We start from the raw sequence: 18,381 nt of genomic DNA on the forward strand, positions 1-18,381 counted from the left end.
ATGCTTACCAAGTTTGCATTTTTTTGTTCAAAATACAGTAAAAACAGTAATAATGTGAAATATTCAACTATAAAATAAATATTATTTATATTTTAATATATTTTAAAATGTAGTTATTCCTGTGAATTTTCAGCAGCCATTACTCCAGTCTTCAGTGTCACATGATCCTTCAGAAATCGTTCTATGCTGTTTTTTTTTTTTTTATGAATATAAAGTTCAAAAGAACAGCCTTTATTTTAAACAAAAAAATAACATTTTTAAGATTATAAATGTCTTTCCTGATCAATTTAATGCGTCCTTGCTGAAAATCTTTATAAAGCAAATAATTTCTGACCCCAAACTTTTTAACAGTAGTGTGCTAATTAAATTAAATTTACAATTATTAGAATCATTTATTTATGTATTCATTTTTTTTTTTTTTTTTTTTTGTAAAAAAATAAATTTACGCTATAGAGTTTTTACAAAAATGAAAACGACAAACATAACAGACAAATATTAAAAAAAATAAAATTAAAATGGAAATCTTAAAATGTAAAAATAAAAGCTAATTCAAAATATGATAATACAATATTAGTATAAAAATAATACTAAAATAACACTGAGAAGCGCACAACATCTAGCAATGCTTGTTTATGAGACACATGACCCAAGCACTTATTTTATTTCATATTTTATTAGTCTGTGATTTATTGATATATTTTGGCATCCAAACAATTGGAAAAAAAATTGGAATGTCATGTTCAAAATTTTTAGATGTAGTGTCAAGAGGTTCAAATGGTTGTCTTGTTATATTTTACATTCTTATTTTACCAAAAACATTTTCCTACAGATTTTAGAATGGCTGTAAATAGGCCTTAAGGATTTACTTTTGGCGACTAAAGCTTTTCTCCTCCCTTTTTATTTTCCATTCTGTTTGTCTTTTGTAATTCACTGCACTGTTTCTGGTGATTAATATTAAGGGTGTGCTTATGGTTTGAGGCGTTTTCTGCTTTTCGAATTTTAAGTGGAGCTTCCCTGAGCAGCTCTATTTCTTCTCCTTTGAGCTGTGTGTGTCTCACTGGTGCTCACGGTTTGTTATAGATTATTGATTTCTAAGTGTCCTTTGATCAGATGCATTGATTCGGACTGTTCATTCTACACAAGGCTCACACATGAATGTGTCTAATGCCTAGTATCTATATACAGTATGGGTTAATCTCACAGAAATGTTCAAGTTACATTTCACCCCAAAATCAAAAGAAAAAATTGCATATAGAAAATGTGCCTTTTTCTAACCATTAAGATTTTTTTGCCTTGTGACAATTGTGTTCATGACATTTGTCCACGCATAATTCATATAACCATAAAGCATTCAGATATTTTAATTAATACAATTAATAATTGGAAAACCAATGTCACCACAATGTGCAAGTACTTTACAATTTAAATATACGATATCTTTCAAAAGTTTGGAGTGGATAAGATTTTATGCTGTTGGCAGAAGTCTGTTATGCTTACCAAGTTTGCATTTTTTTGTTCAAAATACAGTAAAAACAGTAATAATGTGAAATATTCAACTATAAAATAAATATTATTTATATTTTAATATATTTTAAAATGTAGTTATTCCTGTGAATTTTCAGCAGCCATTACTCCAGTCTTCAGTGTCACATGATCCTTCAGAAATCGTTCTATGCTGTTTTTTTTTTTTTTATGAATATAAAGTTCAAAAGAACAGCCTTTATTTTAAACAAAAAAATTACATTTTTAAGATTATAAATGTCTTTCCTGATCAATTTAATGCGTCCTTGCTGAAAATCTTTATAAAGCAAATAATTTCTGACCCCAAACTTTTTAACAGTAGTGTGCTAATTAAATTAAATTTACAATTATTAGAATCATTTATTTATGTATTCATTTTTTTTTTTTTTTTTTGCAGAATTCACAGGCATGCTTGTGAATATAGTGCTATATTTAAACAGTCTTCATTTTCATCAAGCAAAATGATTTCTTTCTTTTGGTGGACATAGACATGTCTGCTGTAAGTTGTGTGACGTTTTGTGAGATTCCTCCATACTGAATCAGTGACCATTAAAGTCTGTGTGCTCACCCATGTCTAGACTGATAGCTGCTGGCTTTGAAGCTGCTTTTGCTGAAAGATTACAGACAGTGCATTGAAATTACTGAATCTATTACTTATTTTTTTACTATCTCTGACCCTCTTTATGTCTTTCTCACGCTTGTCTGCTGAAGAAATCTTGCATGAGTGTGAGCAAAGTATGAGTCATGCATGTTTGCGGGTCTGTATTGGTTTTTGTGCTTCTTAGTGCTCACCTAAAGAAGTCAAACGTCTCACTTCTGCACACAGTCCTCGAGCATCTATATGTGAATGTGTCTTATTTCGCCATCATCTCTCCCGTTCCTTTTACACTAAGATTCACTCTTTCTCTTTCCCTCGACCCTTCTCTCCATCTGTATCCGTAGCTTTCTCCCCGTCATAATCACAATATAGCCAATTACCTCAAATTCCCTCGTGCTTACATAACTAATGGAGCTAAAGGCTCATTAAACAAACAGCACACGCATGTCTCATTCTGTTAGCATTCAAGCTAGTCATCATTAGCAAAGTATTAGGATGCTATCTGTACAGGAGCCCCCGCGCAACCGTGTTCTTAAGAGCGAGACCGATAGACCGCAGAGAGGGGCTGATAAGAAACGTAATAGCTTGCTGGAGTCCATTAAGCATATGAGTGCTCATCAGACGGGAGAGATTCAATGGGCTCGATACATTGTTTCTGATTTCTCATTTGCAGGGTATATTAGATATGATCGTGCTCAGCAAGGTGGAAGGAAAGGAAGAGCACGTCATCCACGCTTTGAAGAACAACTTTGAGGCCGACGCGTATTTCGTAAAAGTGATTGGTGAGTATGGGATTTGTGCAGTGCGGCTGCCGTAGTTGCGGTAGAGCTTCCGGGTGCTGACATTTGAAGAGCTGACATTTCCAGAGCCAAATACATCCACTCGAAAGCAGCCATGATGCCATTTAATCCCGCCTGCTGTGTTTTAATTAAAGGAGAGGGCGAACTCTCCTCCAGCTCAAGCGCACAGGTTAGCTTCCTCAGCATGTGAGGATCACTCTGTCAGTGTCAGATTAAAACAGGGATGAGATTGACCCAGAGTCTCTAAATCTCCCCTCATTGCGCTTATTAGCGCGCTCTGTTTCTCTTTCCTGTAGATGTGGTGTTTAATGAGACTGCTGTAAGCTAGAATGTCTGGCTCTGAGGGGAGAGAGGCACTCTGGGTAGTTTACTGCAGTGACAAAGTGCTCCCAAGATGCTTGTGCCCCTTTCAAATCAAATAGCCACTTGTGTTTGTGAGTGAGGGGTGGAATTGATGTTTATATATAATATAAATGTTATGTTTTATACAAATAGACTCTCCTCCATAATAAAGCTGCTTTTATGAGTCTGTAGTTTATACCGTTTTCCTGTGAATAATGGAAGACTCCTGCACTCCTCTGCAGTCTGTCTACTGTCTACACTAGTCCATTCTACACAGATATGGTGTGTGTCTTTATGACTGTCTGTGTCTGTAAAATGGCAACGACACTACTGTTCATAAATTTGGGGTAGAAAGATTTTTTTCATGTTTTTGATAGAAGTTTCTCATGCTCATCAAGGATTAAAATACCATAGAAACAACAAAATTGTAAAATAAGAGTATTACGATTTAAAATAACTTTTAATATTTCCAAATGTAATTTATTCCTATGATGCAAAGCTGTATTTTCAGCAGCCATTACTCCATTCTTCAGTGTCATTCTAATATGATGAGTTGCTGCTCAAGAAACATTTCTTATTATTATCAATGTTGAAAACAGTTGTACTGCCTAACATTATTTTTCAGGATTCTTTGATGAATTGAAAAAAAATGCATTTATTTATAAAATAGTAAAGACTTGTACATTGTTACAATAGATTTCTGTCACTTTGGGTCAATTTAATGTGTCTGAATAAATATAAGTATTACTTTATCAAAAAAGTATATCTATTCTGACCCCAAAGTTTTGAACAGTAGTCCAAATATGGGTCAAATACTGGCAGAAAAATATAAGCACAAGTACCTGAGTACCAACAATTGATCATGAAAAGATATTTTGACTTTGTTTTTTGTTTTGTTTTTTCAACTACAAAATGTAGTCTTTTTTTTAATATTGTGGTTAAAGAAGGATTCAAATTCCAATTTGGGAGGTGATTTGCCATCTGATTTAGACGCAACTGTAAATGGAGACTTTTCCCGCTAAATATATTAGCTTTTTATATCCCGGCACCTCTGAGATAGACCACAGATGCTTAAATGCATTATGCTACCATGCAGTAGAAATGGTGCTGTATTAAAAATCAATAGGTTATAGTTTGAATTTCACATGAATCAAAACAGAAACTGTCATTGCCCATATGCCCATATGTGCACTACATTGCTATAAGAAGCGTCTTTCTTCAGTCAGCTGCAAATGACCCATCAAACTGAAAGATGTGTTAGTTACTGCCATTCTGCAGCCCAAAATATAGAAGTTTTTCTCTGTATCAATGAGGAATCAAATGGCAGATCCACCAGGGCCGTTGCTAAATCCTTTTTACTGGGCATGAGCCAATAAAATATTACTGACAAATCTTTGCCTGATAGTGGAGATTACTGTATTACAACCTGAGAATCATTAGGACTTTTCACACCGTGTGTAATCCCAGGTTATCACTGTTCTAAACCACACTTTTATCCCCAGATAAAGGTACATTTCACACTTGTAGTTTGGATGTGGGGATAGCACTGCTTTTTATCTGGGGTTATGAATCCCTGCTTTGGAGTAGACTTAGCACCGCTTTTTTGGAGTGAAGACCGTTTTATTTTTACCTCTATAGACCAATTTGGAGTAGACGTCACAGTTACGTCACATGCAGCTGCGCGCGCATTGTGATGGCAGAAAAACACTGGTAACAAGTTGAGGGAAACGGGTAAACTCCATGGAATAAGAGAACAAATTTATTGTTGTGCCTTTGAATGTCAGAATCGGAATGCAAATGATTTTTATAGAATACTGTCGTCAAAGACATTATTTGAAGCTAAATGCAGACGTTTAAATGGACAAACTATGGATGAAACCTGCTATGATTACCCTACTTTTAAAGCATAAATTTGATTTAAACAGTAGGTCTATAATATTCACATAGGGGACATATTTTATTAGCCCTATAGAGTTAAAGCATGAAATACTATTTAAACATTTGACATAACATTTACCTATTTTATTTTACAATTCTGACTTTTTTCTTGCAAATGCAAGTGTATATCTCCTAGTTCGGTCTTTATAATTGCGAGTTTGTCAATTCTGAGGAAAAGAAGCCAGAAGTGTAGGATATAAACTCATGATTCTGAGCCGAGGGAAAAAGAGAGAATGATGAGTTGATTTTTCTTACCAGAATTGTGAAATATGATCTCGGAATAGCAAGAAAAAAGTCAGAATTTTAAAATATAAACTCAAAATTTCCTTGTTTTTTTTTTAATTCTTTTGTTCCATGGCTTGCATAGACTGCTACGTTAAAACTGGCATTTTCTGCCACCAGATTGGCTCCGCCCACAAAAAATGTCATAACTGTTTGCAAACACTGAAATTGGTCTATAGTCCACCGAAAACTCCATTCAGGAAAAACTTGATAGTACAGTCGGGAATATATGATACAAGGATGCACAATGCAAGAGCCATTATGTAAACAGGTCGAGTGCTGCATTCGTCCAATCAATGACAATGATAAAATAAGAATAAGAATAAGTGTCTACGCAGGGTTTTGGAATGTACAGTGTGAAACATCAGCCTATGAATACCCAGGATGAATTAACACCAGGTAAATTATGAACATTGTGAAACGTAAAGCAAGAAAACCCAGGATTCAGTTTGCCCAGGGTTTAGAACTTGATATTTCATAAGTGTGAAAAACCCTAATGTCCCTGATAATATTTCAGCAAGCATGTCGTGTGTGTGTTTTTATCAGCTTTATAGAATCAATATACTAACATTGATTGTGATGATCAGATTCGTAAATTAATCACCATTGATGTAATCGATCAAATAGGTCTGCAAAAAGGTCTGAAATTGTTCACGATTCAGTTTGATTCATTTGGACTGTAAACTCGCGCAGTCTCTCACAGCATAACTGGATACTTTATAAAACAGAAAATAAAAAGAGCACTGGAGGTGGTGGATATTTAATCGAGTCAAGTCACCTTTATTTGTATAGCGCTTTATACAATACTGGTTGTGTCAAAGCAGCTTTACAGTGTTAAACAGGAAAATAGTTTTTCAATAAAGCAAGAAGACAATAACATCCTGAGTCATTTTTCCAGCTAAAGTCAGTTCATTGATGATTCAGTGATGTCATCATCCAGTTAATGAGAGGCTTAATAACAGCCAATTTGAAGGTTTTAGAAGAAGTTGGTCATAAAGTCATTTCTGCTGTGCTGTTGGGAAAGGTCTGTGTCTGTTGATGCTTTATTTTTCGTTAATTTAGCCACTATCAAAAAAGAGTATCAAAATATGGGGACAATTGTTTGATGACTAGAAACGCTCCTGAGATCCACCTTACCCTGCACCAGCCGCTAAGGCGAGGCAGGTGACATACATCGGTGCGTTATACCTGCATCAACTTGCCTCATTTACTGTCCTCTAGAGGAATTGTGGGTATGTAAGCCATGTCCTAATGCAATTACCGTTCCCTCTCTCAGTACCCAGCGGTTTACATATTGCCGGGGAAGCCCTCAGTTATTCCATCCTCAGAGGAATAAATAAACAATTTAGTTCCATTCGATGCCAAGTCCTCAAGGCCATGTGTGTTTTCACGTAAATCTGAAGCTAAACATGAAAAGAATTTGAGCCTTATTACAGACATGTAATATGTTGAAGCCTTTGTTTTTTTTTTTTCACTTGTCCTGCATTTACATCCCAGTATCTCCAGCCCTTTTATCTCTTTCCATGTTTAAAACATCCACTTGCCCTTTTTTTCCTCAGTGTCATAAATGCTCAAACACACACACTTATACCTCCCCTCTGAGCTACATCTCAATAGTCTGAGTGAGCAGTCAGTGGTTAGCAGGAGAGTACAAGAGGAGGGGAGAGGCCAGGTGCTGTAATTTCCTGTGATTGCGTGCTCTAAACACACACAGACAACAGTTGGAGTGTGTTTGCGTAAGTGCGTGTTGGCTATATATAGGCTGAGAGGGAGAACTATGGCAGCTGATTGCATTCCTGTTCATTTATTAGAATGCAGATGAGCCGCAATGAGGAACATCTGCGCGCTTTGTTCAGTCCAGTGCTTGCTCCTTCCGCACTTCTGCTCTCTGTCACTCTGGAAACCAAACCCCCGCCCCACACGTTACAACTGTACATGAGAACTCATAAAGGAAGGTCTTTTTCTTTCACTATAGCAGATTGAATTTAATGAATGATTTGATGTGGTTTCAGTCCAGTCCTGTCGGTCACTGTAGTTCTTTTTTGTTTGTTTGTTTGTTTTTTGCCTTATTAGACAGATGTAGTAGAGAACGTCACTAAATTATCAAGGAGAGAAACTGAAAGGTGTCACACACCGAACTCAAACTTAAGGAACAAGTTTGTGTTTTTGTGGTCTGACAAGGTTGTGCAAAATTGAGAATTGAAAAATTGTATGCATTTCATGAGTGTGAATTTGAAATGAACTGGCCACATATCATTCTATCTATCATTCTGTCTACTGTATCTATCTGTCGCTCTGCCAGTCCACCAATATATCTGTCTGTCTGTCTGTCTGTCTGTCTGTCATCTCTCTATCTGTCTGTCTGTCTATCTGTCTATCATCTCTATCTGTCTATCGTCTCTCTATCTATCTGTCTGTCTATCATCTCTCTATCTGTCTGTCTATCTGTCTATCGTCTCTCTATCTGTCTGTCTGTCTATCATCTCTCTCTCTGTCTGTCTATCTGTCTATCGTCTCTCTATCTGTCTGTCTGTCTATCATCTCTCTATCTGTCTGTCTGTCTATCTGTCTGTCTATCGTCTCTGTCTGTCTATCATATTTTAAATATTATGATACATATCTAAATATATGTTAGTCTGTCTATCTATCTGTCTGTTGTCTGTCTGTCTATCTGTCTGTCTATCATCTCTGTCTGTCTGTCTATCATCTCTCTATCTGTCTATCTATCTGTCTGTCTATCATCTCTCTATCTGTCTGTCTGTCTGTCTATCATCTCTCTCTATCTGTCTGTCTGTCTGTCTGTCATCTCTCTCTATCTGTCTGTCTGTCTGTCTATCATCTCTGTCTGTCTGTCATCTCTATCTATCTGTCTGTCTGTCTATCTATCATCTCTCTATCTGTCTGTCTGTCTGTATGTCTATCTATCGTTCTATCTATTGTATCACTCTATAATTCTATTCTATCATTGTAACATTCATCCATCAATATATCTATGTCTGTCTGGAAAATATTTTTCAAAACTTTCAAACTTTTTGTTTCAAACTTGGTTTTAATTCTACTTTTTCAAATTAAAGTTAAAATTAAAATTGCTTCCTGTTTACTACCTTAATTTCTGTAAAAAATATATATATATATTCAAGAACTAGATCTTAAAAGGCATTTTCAGTTCAATTTTGAATTGTGCACAACCTGGCAGCTTTAATAAATCCTTTCCACCACTCCAACTGCCACTGGTCGTTCAAACAGATAGCCACACCCCAAATTCATGCCATTAGTTAGTCAGTGTTTCTTTGTCTGGCTGCTCAAACAAACAGAGCCACATTATTTCTGCAAAATGATGGTTCACTTGCTTCTCTCTGCACATTAAGCTGGAGTAGTAGTATTTTAGCATAGACACTGCAGCTTTAAGTGTGTGGAGAGTTTTTTTTTTTTTTCTATTTTTATTGAGGCGGAATGATTAGGTGATGAGGGACTGAGAGTGCTGCTTGTTACTGTAATCACTGCCTGACCTCAGCCAAGACTGGGAGCCAATCATAAAGCCCTCTGTGTTGCTGCTGGGTTAAAGTAAGGTAATAGATGTAATCTCCCGACTCCAGGCTGTGATCTCACAACTTTGAAACCACCTGGTCACCAGTTTCATGGACTAGATTAAGAGTGACAGTTATTATTCCAGCTTTATGAAGTAGTGCACCACCACCTCTGATGGTGTAATAATGTGTGAGCATCTGTGTGGGGCAGCTGTTATGAATGACATGAGACACAGTCACTTAGAGCGTCGGTGGCATCTGGTTTACCAGTGCAGAACAGAACAGCAGGCCTCATGTCCAATTTCACAGCCATCACATCACAGCTATTCCATTGTTGCTGCGAACTCCTGACAGATTCACTCCGTGGAATCTCACAATATCCTGGGAACAACAAACTGCAACACAATTTGGATCTGTTCCTTTTGTCACAACAAGGAAAAGAAAAAGAAAAAAACAGTTGAAGCTGTTCAAACAGAATCATGTCAGACATCTGAGATGAGGCGTTCAATCAAGGAAATTGTTCACGTAACCTTATAAGATTATCAAGATGTCATCTTGATGAATGAACCATCACAAGTTTTTATTGAATTGTTTTTTCAACTGTCCACTTTAACGCTCTATATTTCCCCTCAGTTTATCATAGAAGTCTGATGACTGTCGCTGTGTGATTAGTTTAATTTCGTTGTATTAGAGAGGTTTTCAGGATCTCCAAATGAAGCCTGCTGGAGGAATAGAGACAAATGTCGAGTCTAATCTCTATATGAAGGCTCACACTAAGCTCTGACAGTAAACAAGCGCATTATTCATGCAGTGAGTTCACAAAATGGCATTTAATTGGGATTAAGCACGTTTAGATGTATTCAGTGCTAAACCTTCTGTCTTTTAATGGTTTTATGCTGTACTCTTAGGTGGTACAGCAGTACATGCACACACGCAAACACACAGACACAGTGGGAGCGTGTCATGACCGTGCATATCATGCTTCAGCTCAGTGCACAAGCCCTGCTGGTAACTTGTCATTGATAGAGACATTTCCACTATGTGTGCATGTTTCCTTATCCTTTAGCATGCGTGTGCAGGCATGTCAGTTTGTGTGTTCAATATTAGCCACACATTCACAAACACTAGTATGAGAGATTTAAAATGTATCTGACAGCTTCAGGCCACCAGGATGTCTGCCACAAAGAGGTATGTATTACCTGGAGAAGGTTATCTGCTTGGTTGTTGCAGGACCCAGAACGGTACACTACCATTCAAAAGTATGGGGTCAATACATTTTTTTTAAGAAATCATTGCTTTTATTCAGCAAGGATGCATAAAATTGATCAAAAGTGACAGTAAAGGCATTTACTTCGTTACAAAAAAAATCTGTTTCAAATAAATGCTGTTCTGTTGAACTTTCTATTCATCAAAAAATCTTGAAAAAAATGTATTATGGTTTCATAAAAAGCACATTGAGCAGCACAACATTTTACATTGCTAATAATAAAAAAAATGACTTTTTTCCACCAAATCAGCCTACTAATAAAGATTTCTAAAGGAGTATGTGATACTAAAGACGATGTAATGGCTGCTGGAAATTTGGCTTTGCTATCACAGGACTAAATTAAATTTTAAAATACAAAACAGTTTTTATTTACAGTATTACTGCTTTTACTGTATTTTTGATAAAATAAATGCAGCCTTGGTCAGCATACAAGAGTTCTTTCAAAAACATTTTAAAAAATTGACCCCAAAATTTTGAACAAACTACTTTGCTCATGGGAGTTTTTAAGCATAAAATTAGCATGAACCTCCATTTCTTCTATGAAAAAATAAAACATATTCTTTCTGACCCTGGCAGAACATCTACTATAGTATAATGAAATATTTGCAATTGATATCTGTATTTATGTTTATTCAATAAGCTTCAAGGATTCAAAATAGTTCAAGAAAGAAAAATGTTTAAAAAAATTATTTATTCATTCATTTATTTTGGAGAATGTATTTGTCAGTGCGATCAAAATTCATTTCAGTTATTCCAGAGCAAAATGTATTTTTTAAATGCTGTTAACCAGTAAGTAACACAGTATTTTGTGTTCCAATATTTTTTCTCATGAAGCCAAAGATTTTTCACAGTAAACTTTCTGAATTACGCTATTTTCTGTTGCCCAAATTCCTTCATTACCTATAAGCCTAACTAGAAGGCTATGCTGTGCTAGAATGTGATACATCAAACATTACAGAGCGGTGTCAGTCATATTGTCCTGTATCAAGTTCACTCATTCGTGGAGGAATAGGGAAGTTGCACTTTATCTCTCTGTTCTTGTCTTTCAAGCACAAAAAAATATAATAAAAAATAATAAAAAAACACAACTGATAGACCAGGCATGAATGAAAAATTATTTCAGGCTTCATGTCACACCTCTCTTTCACCCATCAGTACATTTGCTTTGAAAACCAAAGCCACGTATTTGATTTCACAATCCTAATAACTCATACAGAACATTTGTGACCCTGGAGCACAAAACCAGTCTTAAGTCGCTTTGGTATATTTTTAGCAATAGCCAAAAAAAAACATTGTATGGGTCAAAATTATCAAGAAAATGTCAAGGTGAGTTCTGATCTTTTTTTTTGCTCTATCATACAAGACACTCAACTGGAGTGGGAATGGCATGTGTTTGACATCACCAGCCCCACATGCAATCTGTTCCTGCAGATTTCAGAATTCAAGCCCATCATTCACAATGTTCTACACATTCCCTGCCTATAGCATGTTTGTTTATAGTATATGGGTATTTTGGGTTAAGCAAGTTTTAATTTTTTTTTCTTTATTAGATTTGAGTTGAATATGCTTTCAGCAACCTATAAGGCTGTTAGCACTTTTATGTTTCCTCCAAATCAAAGCTGAAATTGTGATAAAAGTTAGTCAAATCTGGCATGTATGGTAGTTAGTGGTAGACTGATGATTCCACAGAAATATTAAGCAGAACAACTTAAGTTTCTTAAGTACCAAATCAGCATATTAGAATGATTTCTAGAAGACTTAAGTAATGGCTGCTGAACATGCAGCTTTGCATCACAGGAATAAATCCGTTTTTAACATATATTAACTTAGAAAACAGTTAATTTAAATTGTAATAAGATTTAATAATATTACTGTTTACTGTATTTTTATCAAATAAATTCATAAATGATATGATTTCATTTAAAGACAAGCAATATTATAAAATTAATATTTTACACGTTATTTACTAAAGCAATTGAAAAAAATGAAACAAAATTTAAATGATAATTTATGAAATGTAATCAATTTGAAAAGAGAACCTTGTTAAAAATTAAATGTGTAAAAAATGACGCTTTACCAACTTTTCTCTGCAATATAGCATGTTCTCAGCATTGTCAAAATAAATTCCCAATTCAGACACTAATCATCCAAACAGGAGAACTTCTGCCAATGCTTTTAATTAAAAAATGTCAAATATTGGCTGAATAATCAGCCTTAACGATAAGAGTTCAGTCGACATTCAGTCGATCAGTCGACCACTACATGTAGGTAACTCTTATAAACATGAAACCTGATCTTGATTGTCTGACTTCTGTCACGTTATCATCCTTCCTCTGACGTTATTGACTAGCTGTTGAGGTCGGGGACAAGTGAGTCACAAAGCTGTCCTCATTCTGATGAGAAGACAAGCTTTTATGTTCTCACTCTTGTTTTTCTGTCTCTTCTACACGCTCTCCATTTGTCTGTGAGCACTTCTGTACTTTGTTTCCTTTTCGATATACACATATTCTTCTTTCTTTTCTTCTGTCAGTGCCATTGGCAGGGTCCCAAAGCATGTCATAACTCTGTTAATACATGAGCGACACACACATACACACTCACAGACCTCTGTCATCCTTCATAAGGAAGAGATAATACAGCTTCTGCCCAGCCGTTCATCCTCTACTTTAGACACGCACAAACACACACAGATCACATCGCATGTGTTCTCTAACTTAGTGATATGCCGAGTGCAGACAGTTTGTCCTGAGGCCAGTGGATAGCAGAGGGCTCTATGATTAAATAAGAGCCTTTAAGATGGGCCGCACTCCTGTCTCGCTCCAACTGGGCCTCTGACATATATGATATACAGTCTCACGCTAAATTAATATGCAGATGCGGAAACAGGGATGTTAGTACAGATGAGTTCATATGTTCTGGATCATAGCCATTTGCATTTGTCCTATTTTTCCAATGTTGCATGCTAAACACTGTTGCACATCCTGGATGATCACAGCCAGTGTAAATCACACTCATATGGTAGGTTTCCTTGAAGTAGGCAAGAAGTTAAAATTCACCTTATATATTTTCTAAGTGGATGTTATAGATCTTATTGTGAATAACTCATTCCTTCCATGTATACGTTTCTATTTTATGTGACCCTGTAATGTTTAATCAAAATGTGATAACTGGACCTTCCTGTGAAAACGACAGACTTCTCTTTGGTGATCTTCTCCAATAATTTTGTCTGCTTAAAGCCCGCCCCTGCAAGCTCACGCTCATCTCCCTCCACTTGTTGATCTCAAAATCCTATCAACAACAGATGAATAGAACCAAGTCACCATCCGAAGTTTTTCTCTTTTTTAACAATCTGTTACACTCGGATGTACATCACAATATGAAAGAAAAGATCTGTCGCTACTTCAGTTTAATCGCAACTTTAAGGTGTGGGAATAGTGGGAAATAGGCAATTTGAACTCTGCCAGGTTATAATGAGCTATTTACTTGAACCAAAGGATCGTGTTTGTGTTTGTGCCTGGTTCATTTGGAGTCTCTGATTCATGAAAAAATAAAATGAAATATTTGCCATTTTTTGTTACTTGCAAAAAAAAATGACCCAGTGGAACACTTAAAAGTTATTGTATTTCAGCTTTTGTTTTAGTTTGGAGAAAGTCTTAGTTAGTTCCTTAAGGGTTCTTTTTTTAAAGTCTCAAATATCTGCCTAAAGTTGCAGTCACTCACGGAAGTGTTTGTTATTCCCAATCCAGTTCTTGTGACATATCTGTTTGTCTCCTTTAAGCTGCGTCTCGCCTCTGCTTTCTTAGGCATCACTTTGTTTCCTCTGATGATATATCTTCCCACATTTACATTGTTTCTCTCTGTTCTTTAGCTTGCTCAGTCTCAACTTTTGTCTCTTGCTGTCTGGTCGTTTCATCAGGGAGATCAAGGGTTAACCACCTGTCCTTGTTTGGCTGATATAGCTCAAGGCCCTCCTGCTGTTTACTATGCTTCAGCCAATATGAAGAGTTTAATGGAGGTTATTTTTTGCTTTGTAACTGGCTTCTGAAGTTGCAGACATTATATTTGGCAGTCATGTCTGGGTCAGATGTTGTCTTCCTGTGCAATTTAACAATTTATTGCTTTTTCACTTCTCCAGGAAGATCTTGATATATAGTAGGTAGGTGCTCTTTGTGCAAATAACCTCCGTTTCTTTAAGGGGCAGATTTGGTGAATTGTAATTTTTGAGGTTTAAATTTCGCAGTTATGACAAAACAAAATCACAGTTGCAATATATGCAGTCACATTGTGAGATGCACTACCATTCAAGACTTTGGGGTCAATAAGTTTTTAAGTGAATAAGTTAGTTTTTCAGCATTCATCAAAGATAAAGTGACAATAAAGACATTTATAATGTTACAATTTAATGTTCTATTTCAAATAAATGCTGTTCAAGCCGGAATCGGCCTGTCACTAACGTGCACAGCGTGCCAGATGTGGCCCAGTTTCATTTAAATTTCTAGTACATTTTTAAGTAAATTAGTAGAAACACTTTTCACTAGTCATCACTGTGCGCTTATTTATCAGCTTTCAGAAGATGTATAAATCTCAATTTTAAAAAAAATGACCATTATGACTGGTTTTGTGGTCCAGAGTCACATTTGTCCGTCAGACCAAATATGGAAATCTATAAATTTCCAAAGGATGAGAAGTGATTGAAACATTTTCAGAATTAGTTTTTCCATCACAGACTTTCAAAGCCACTTTTTTTTCTTTGTCCTTTCTATTTTCACTTATATAATTTATGCTGGTGTTCTTCCATCCTGAACTTTCTAATTCGCCGTGTCTGTAAATAGTGCTGCCTGTCACTGCCAGTTTAAAAATCGAATGCTGAGTTTAGATAAAGACAGATGCACAAGTACACAGATGGTTCTTTGTGTGCCACTAATGAGCAATTAATGATTTTTTACTTTCCCTTACATATGTGCTGTTCTCTAACGCACAGTCAAGTTTGGCCTCAAGAGAGGCAGAGAGTCTGGCTCTTATTTCACACCATTAGTGGGAATTTAGTGCACATTTTGCCCGATTCATTTTCTCTAGGCATAATTCCTGGCTGAAGATGTGTTCGGGAGCAGAGTTGCTGTTAAATTGTGTGATATTAGAGGAGGTGAATGTACTTCTGCCCGTGTTTAGCAGAGTGTTGTGAAAGTGGATTTGATACGGACACTGCAATCTAATCTTATCTATCTGTGTGGGACAAAGTTACGATTGTCTTTCCCTGTCTTTATCTATTTCTCTCTGTAGTGCTCAGTGGCCTGTGCTCCAATGACTGTCCAGAAAATGTCAAGGTGAGAAATGCTGCAATAAAATGCTTGAAAAATACACATTCAACAGGTCCACAGCTTCCTGTTGGTCAATTTGTCTCTTCAGTTATGATTCCCCCCCAGTTGTTGCACGGTATAATGGTCAATGCAGACATTTACTTGAACTTACTTTCTCATTGGCTCTAACTGCTCCTTGCTAGTTCAGTCAGAGAAGTATAATAAAGATGATGTCAACTGTCTTGGACTCCAAGCACTGCTCGTGTGTTCAAGGGTGTCTGAGGAGTAACGTCTGCCATTTCTTCAGCGAAGACACTTCTCTTGGTTACTACAAAACAGAAAAATATTAAAAGCAATTTGTGGCATGTTAACAGAAACAATCAGTTATTCCTGTGTGTTTCTACATGCTGAGTGAAGAAGCAATTTTGCAGATGATATCAGACATACTGATGCAAATCAGTTTGATTGCAGACAGTACATTCTCATCATATAAACAACTGAAACTAGCTTATGTATTTAGTTAATTGAGGTTATTTGAAAACAACAATCTTCTATAGAATTAGCAATAGTAAAACAAATCCTCTTCACTCTCAGGTCCTTGAAGAAATATGAAATAAAAATAAAGCTTATTAGAATTACATTATAAAATAAGAATGTGCAAACTAAAAATGCGAACCTTTCTCCTTGTATACGCTGGACTGTCATCATCCTCCTCTTCATCATCTGTTTATTTGCGGATCGGAGTGTTGATTGTCAAAGTTTTGTGCAGCGTAAACACTGTAGACTCGCATAACTATACTTAGATCGAAGATCAAAAACATCTGGTTTCTTGTATTAGCTTTAGGTGGTAAGCATACTGAAAGTTTTCGGGCAAATCAAGAAAGCCATGTGCGCTGCAGTCTTGCACATGAAGCTAACTTTTTCAAGCTCCTTTATGAGTGCCTGCTAAGTAAAATACTAAAAATGTAAATGCACATCGATGCTTACCAGAAATGTTTAATCAAAGTGGCCCCATACATCCACATTTCTTAGTAAATAATCCGTTGTGATTTGCTGTTATCACAGCCCACATCACAGCAGATAGACGGCATGTTCGTTCCTACAAATGGTGGCCGCACCACTGTGTGACGTCACATGATATCTATGAATAAAGTCTGTGATGGATGTTGGCAATGGAGTAGGTTGTCAGGTCCAAAGAAGTGTGTGGGGCTTCAGGTCTCACTGACGTCAGATTCTCTGGCTGTGTAATTTGCCCTCATTGTTGTGTTTGTCTGAACGTTTTTCATCTGTATCTGACGCTGCCAGGACTTCCTCTCCCTCATTTATGTCAGTTTGGCACTGGACGACTGAGAGCTTCAGGTCCAGGATTGTCTCACCTCCTGTCAACATTGTCTATTGGCTGGATTCATCAGCAATGATGGAACATAATGTACAACTAGGGAATCATTTCACCCCTCCCCACCCGCAATCATGCCCCACAAATACATCTGTTTAAAAATTTATGCTCACTTGTTCCTGGCATGCTGTTCATTTGCAGTTCCCAGGGTTATTGTCTGCACAGAGAAAAGTATCCATAATTGAGAAGCTGGCATGTAGTAAGTCTGCCCCATCTCCCCAGTGCTGAGCCAGTGCTGGCCCCGCAGTGCTCCTGGATGCTGATAGACATCTCTCATGTGTCTTAATATTTGTGGGAGGCTGGAGCTGGGCCTGTGTAACCTGTGGTGGTCTATGTGGACTTAAGACTGAAAACACACACACTTGCATACAAGCAGTCAGGGTCAACATAATCATCATCACGCCAATATCAGAGGTCAGAGTAGCTCCAATGTTCTAGATTTTAGCAGTCTGCCAGGAAGCAAAATCATATGTGACCCTGGAGCACAAAACCAGTCTTAAGTCGCTTGGGTATATTTTTAGCAATAGCCAAAAAAACATTGTATGGGGCAAAATGATTGATTTTTCTTTTATGCCAAAAATCATTAGGATAGTAAGTAAAGATCATGTTCCATGAAGATATTTTGTAAATTTCCTACTGTAAATATATCAAAACTTAATTTTTGATTAGTAATATGCATTGCTAAGGACTTCATTTGGACAACTTTAAAGGCGATTTTCTCAGTATTTTGATTTTTTTGCACCCTCAGATTCCAGATTTTCAAATAGTTGTATCTCGGCCAAATACTGTCCTATCCTAACAAACCATACATCAATGGAAATCTTATTCATTCAGCTTTCAGATGATGTATAAATGTAATAAAAATGTATTACATTTTTTTTTTAATTGACTCTTATGACTGGTTTTGTGGTCCAGGGTCACAATTTGCAAATTTGCAATTTCCCAGGCTACGATCCTTTCCAAGGAAGATTTTATTGATATGATCGGATATGTGGTTGAATCAGTTCACTTAAGGGGTTTTTGCATTGTCTGAACATCTTCTGTTTGCAGAGAGTTAAAGGGGTGGTTGATTGCGATTTCACTTTTTTAACGTTAGTTAGTGTGTAATGTTGCTATTTGAGCATAAACAATATCTGCAAAGTTGCGGCGCTGAAGGTTCAATGCAAACGGAGATAGACCCTAGGGTCCAGGGTCTTTTAAAATTCTGGCAGTTTTAATGCATACAAAAACAGACAAACCCCGCCCCCGGGAACATGCAGCGAAGGGGGGAGGCCATGCTGCGCTGCTTTAGAGAAGAGGAAGAGAAAACTAGAGGTGCACGTAAAAATCTAGTCATATGAATCGTGATTCTGTCTTCTAACGATTCTAATGGATTCACAAGTTTCAAAATCAATGTTCTAAAGCAGCGGTTCT

General features: G+C 36.5%; 1 protein-coding gene across 1 annotated transcript in view; it reads left to right on the forward strand.

Annotated features, from left to right (window-relative positions):
• The window catches only part of LOC107701234 (T-cell immunomodulatory protein-like), a 134,528-nt gene that overhangs the window by 88,466 nt on the left and 27,681 nt on the right, over window positions 1-18,381 (forward strand). The window contains exons 12-13 of the mRNA XM_016503194.1: window positions 2,793-2,901; window positions 15,556-15,599. Coding sequence (XP_016358680.1) covers window positions 2,793-2,901; window positions 15,556-15,599 — 153 coding nt within the window. The remainder of the gene's footprint in view (window positions 1-2,792; window positions 2,902-15,555; window positions 15,600-18,381) is intronic.

This window comes from Sinocyclocheilus anshuiensis, unplaced genomic scaffold (genome assembly GCF_001515605.1).
Source record: "Sinocyclocheilus anshuiensis isolate Anshui unplaced genomic scaffold, SAMN03320099.WGS_v1.1 scaffold1966, whole genome shotgun sequence".
Taxonomy (NCBI): domain Eukaryota; kingdom Metazoa; phylum Chordata; class Actinopteri; order Cypriniformes; family Cyprinidae; genus Sinocyclocheilus; species Sinocyclocheilus anshuiensis.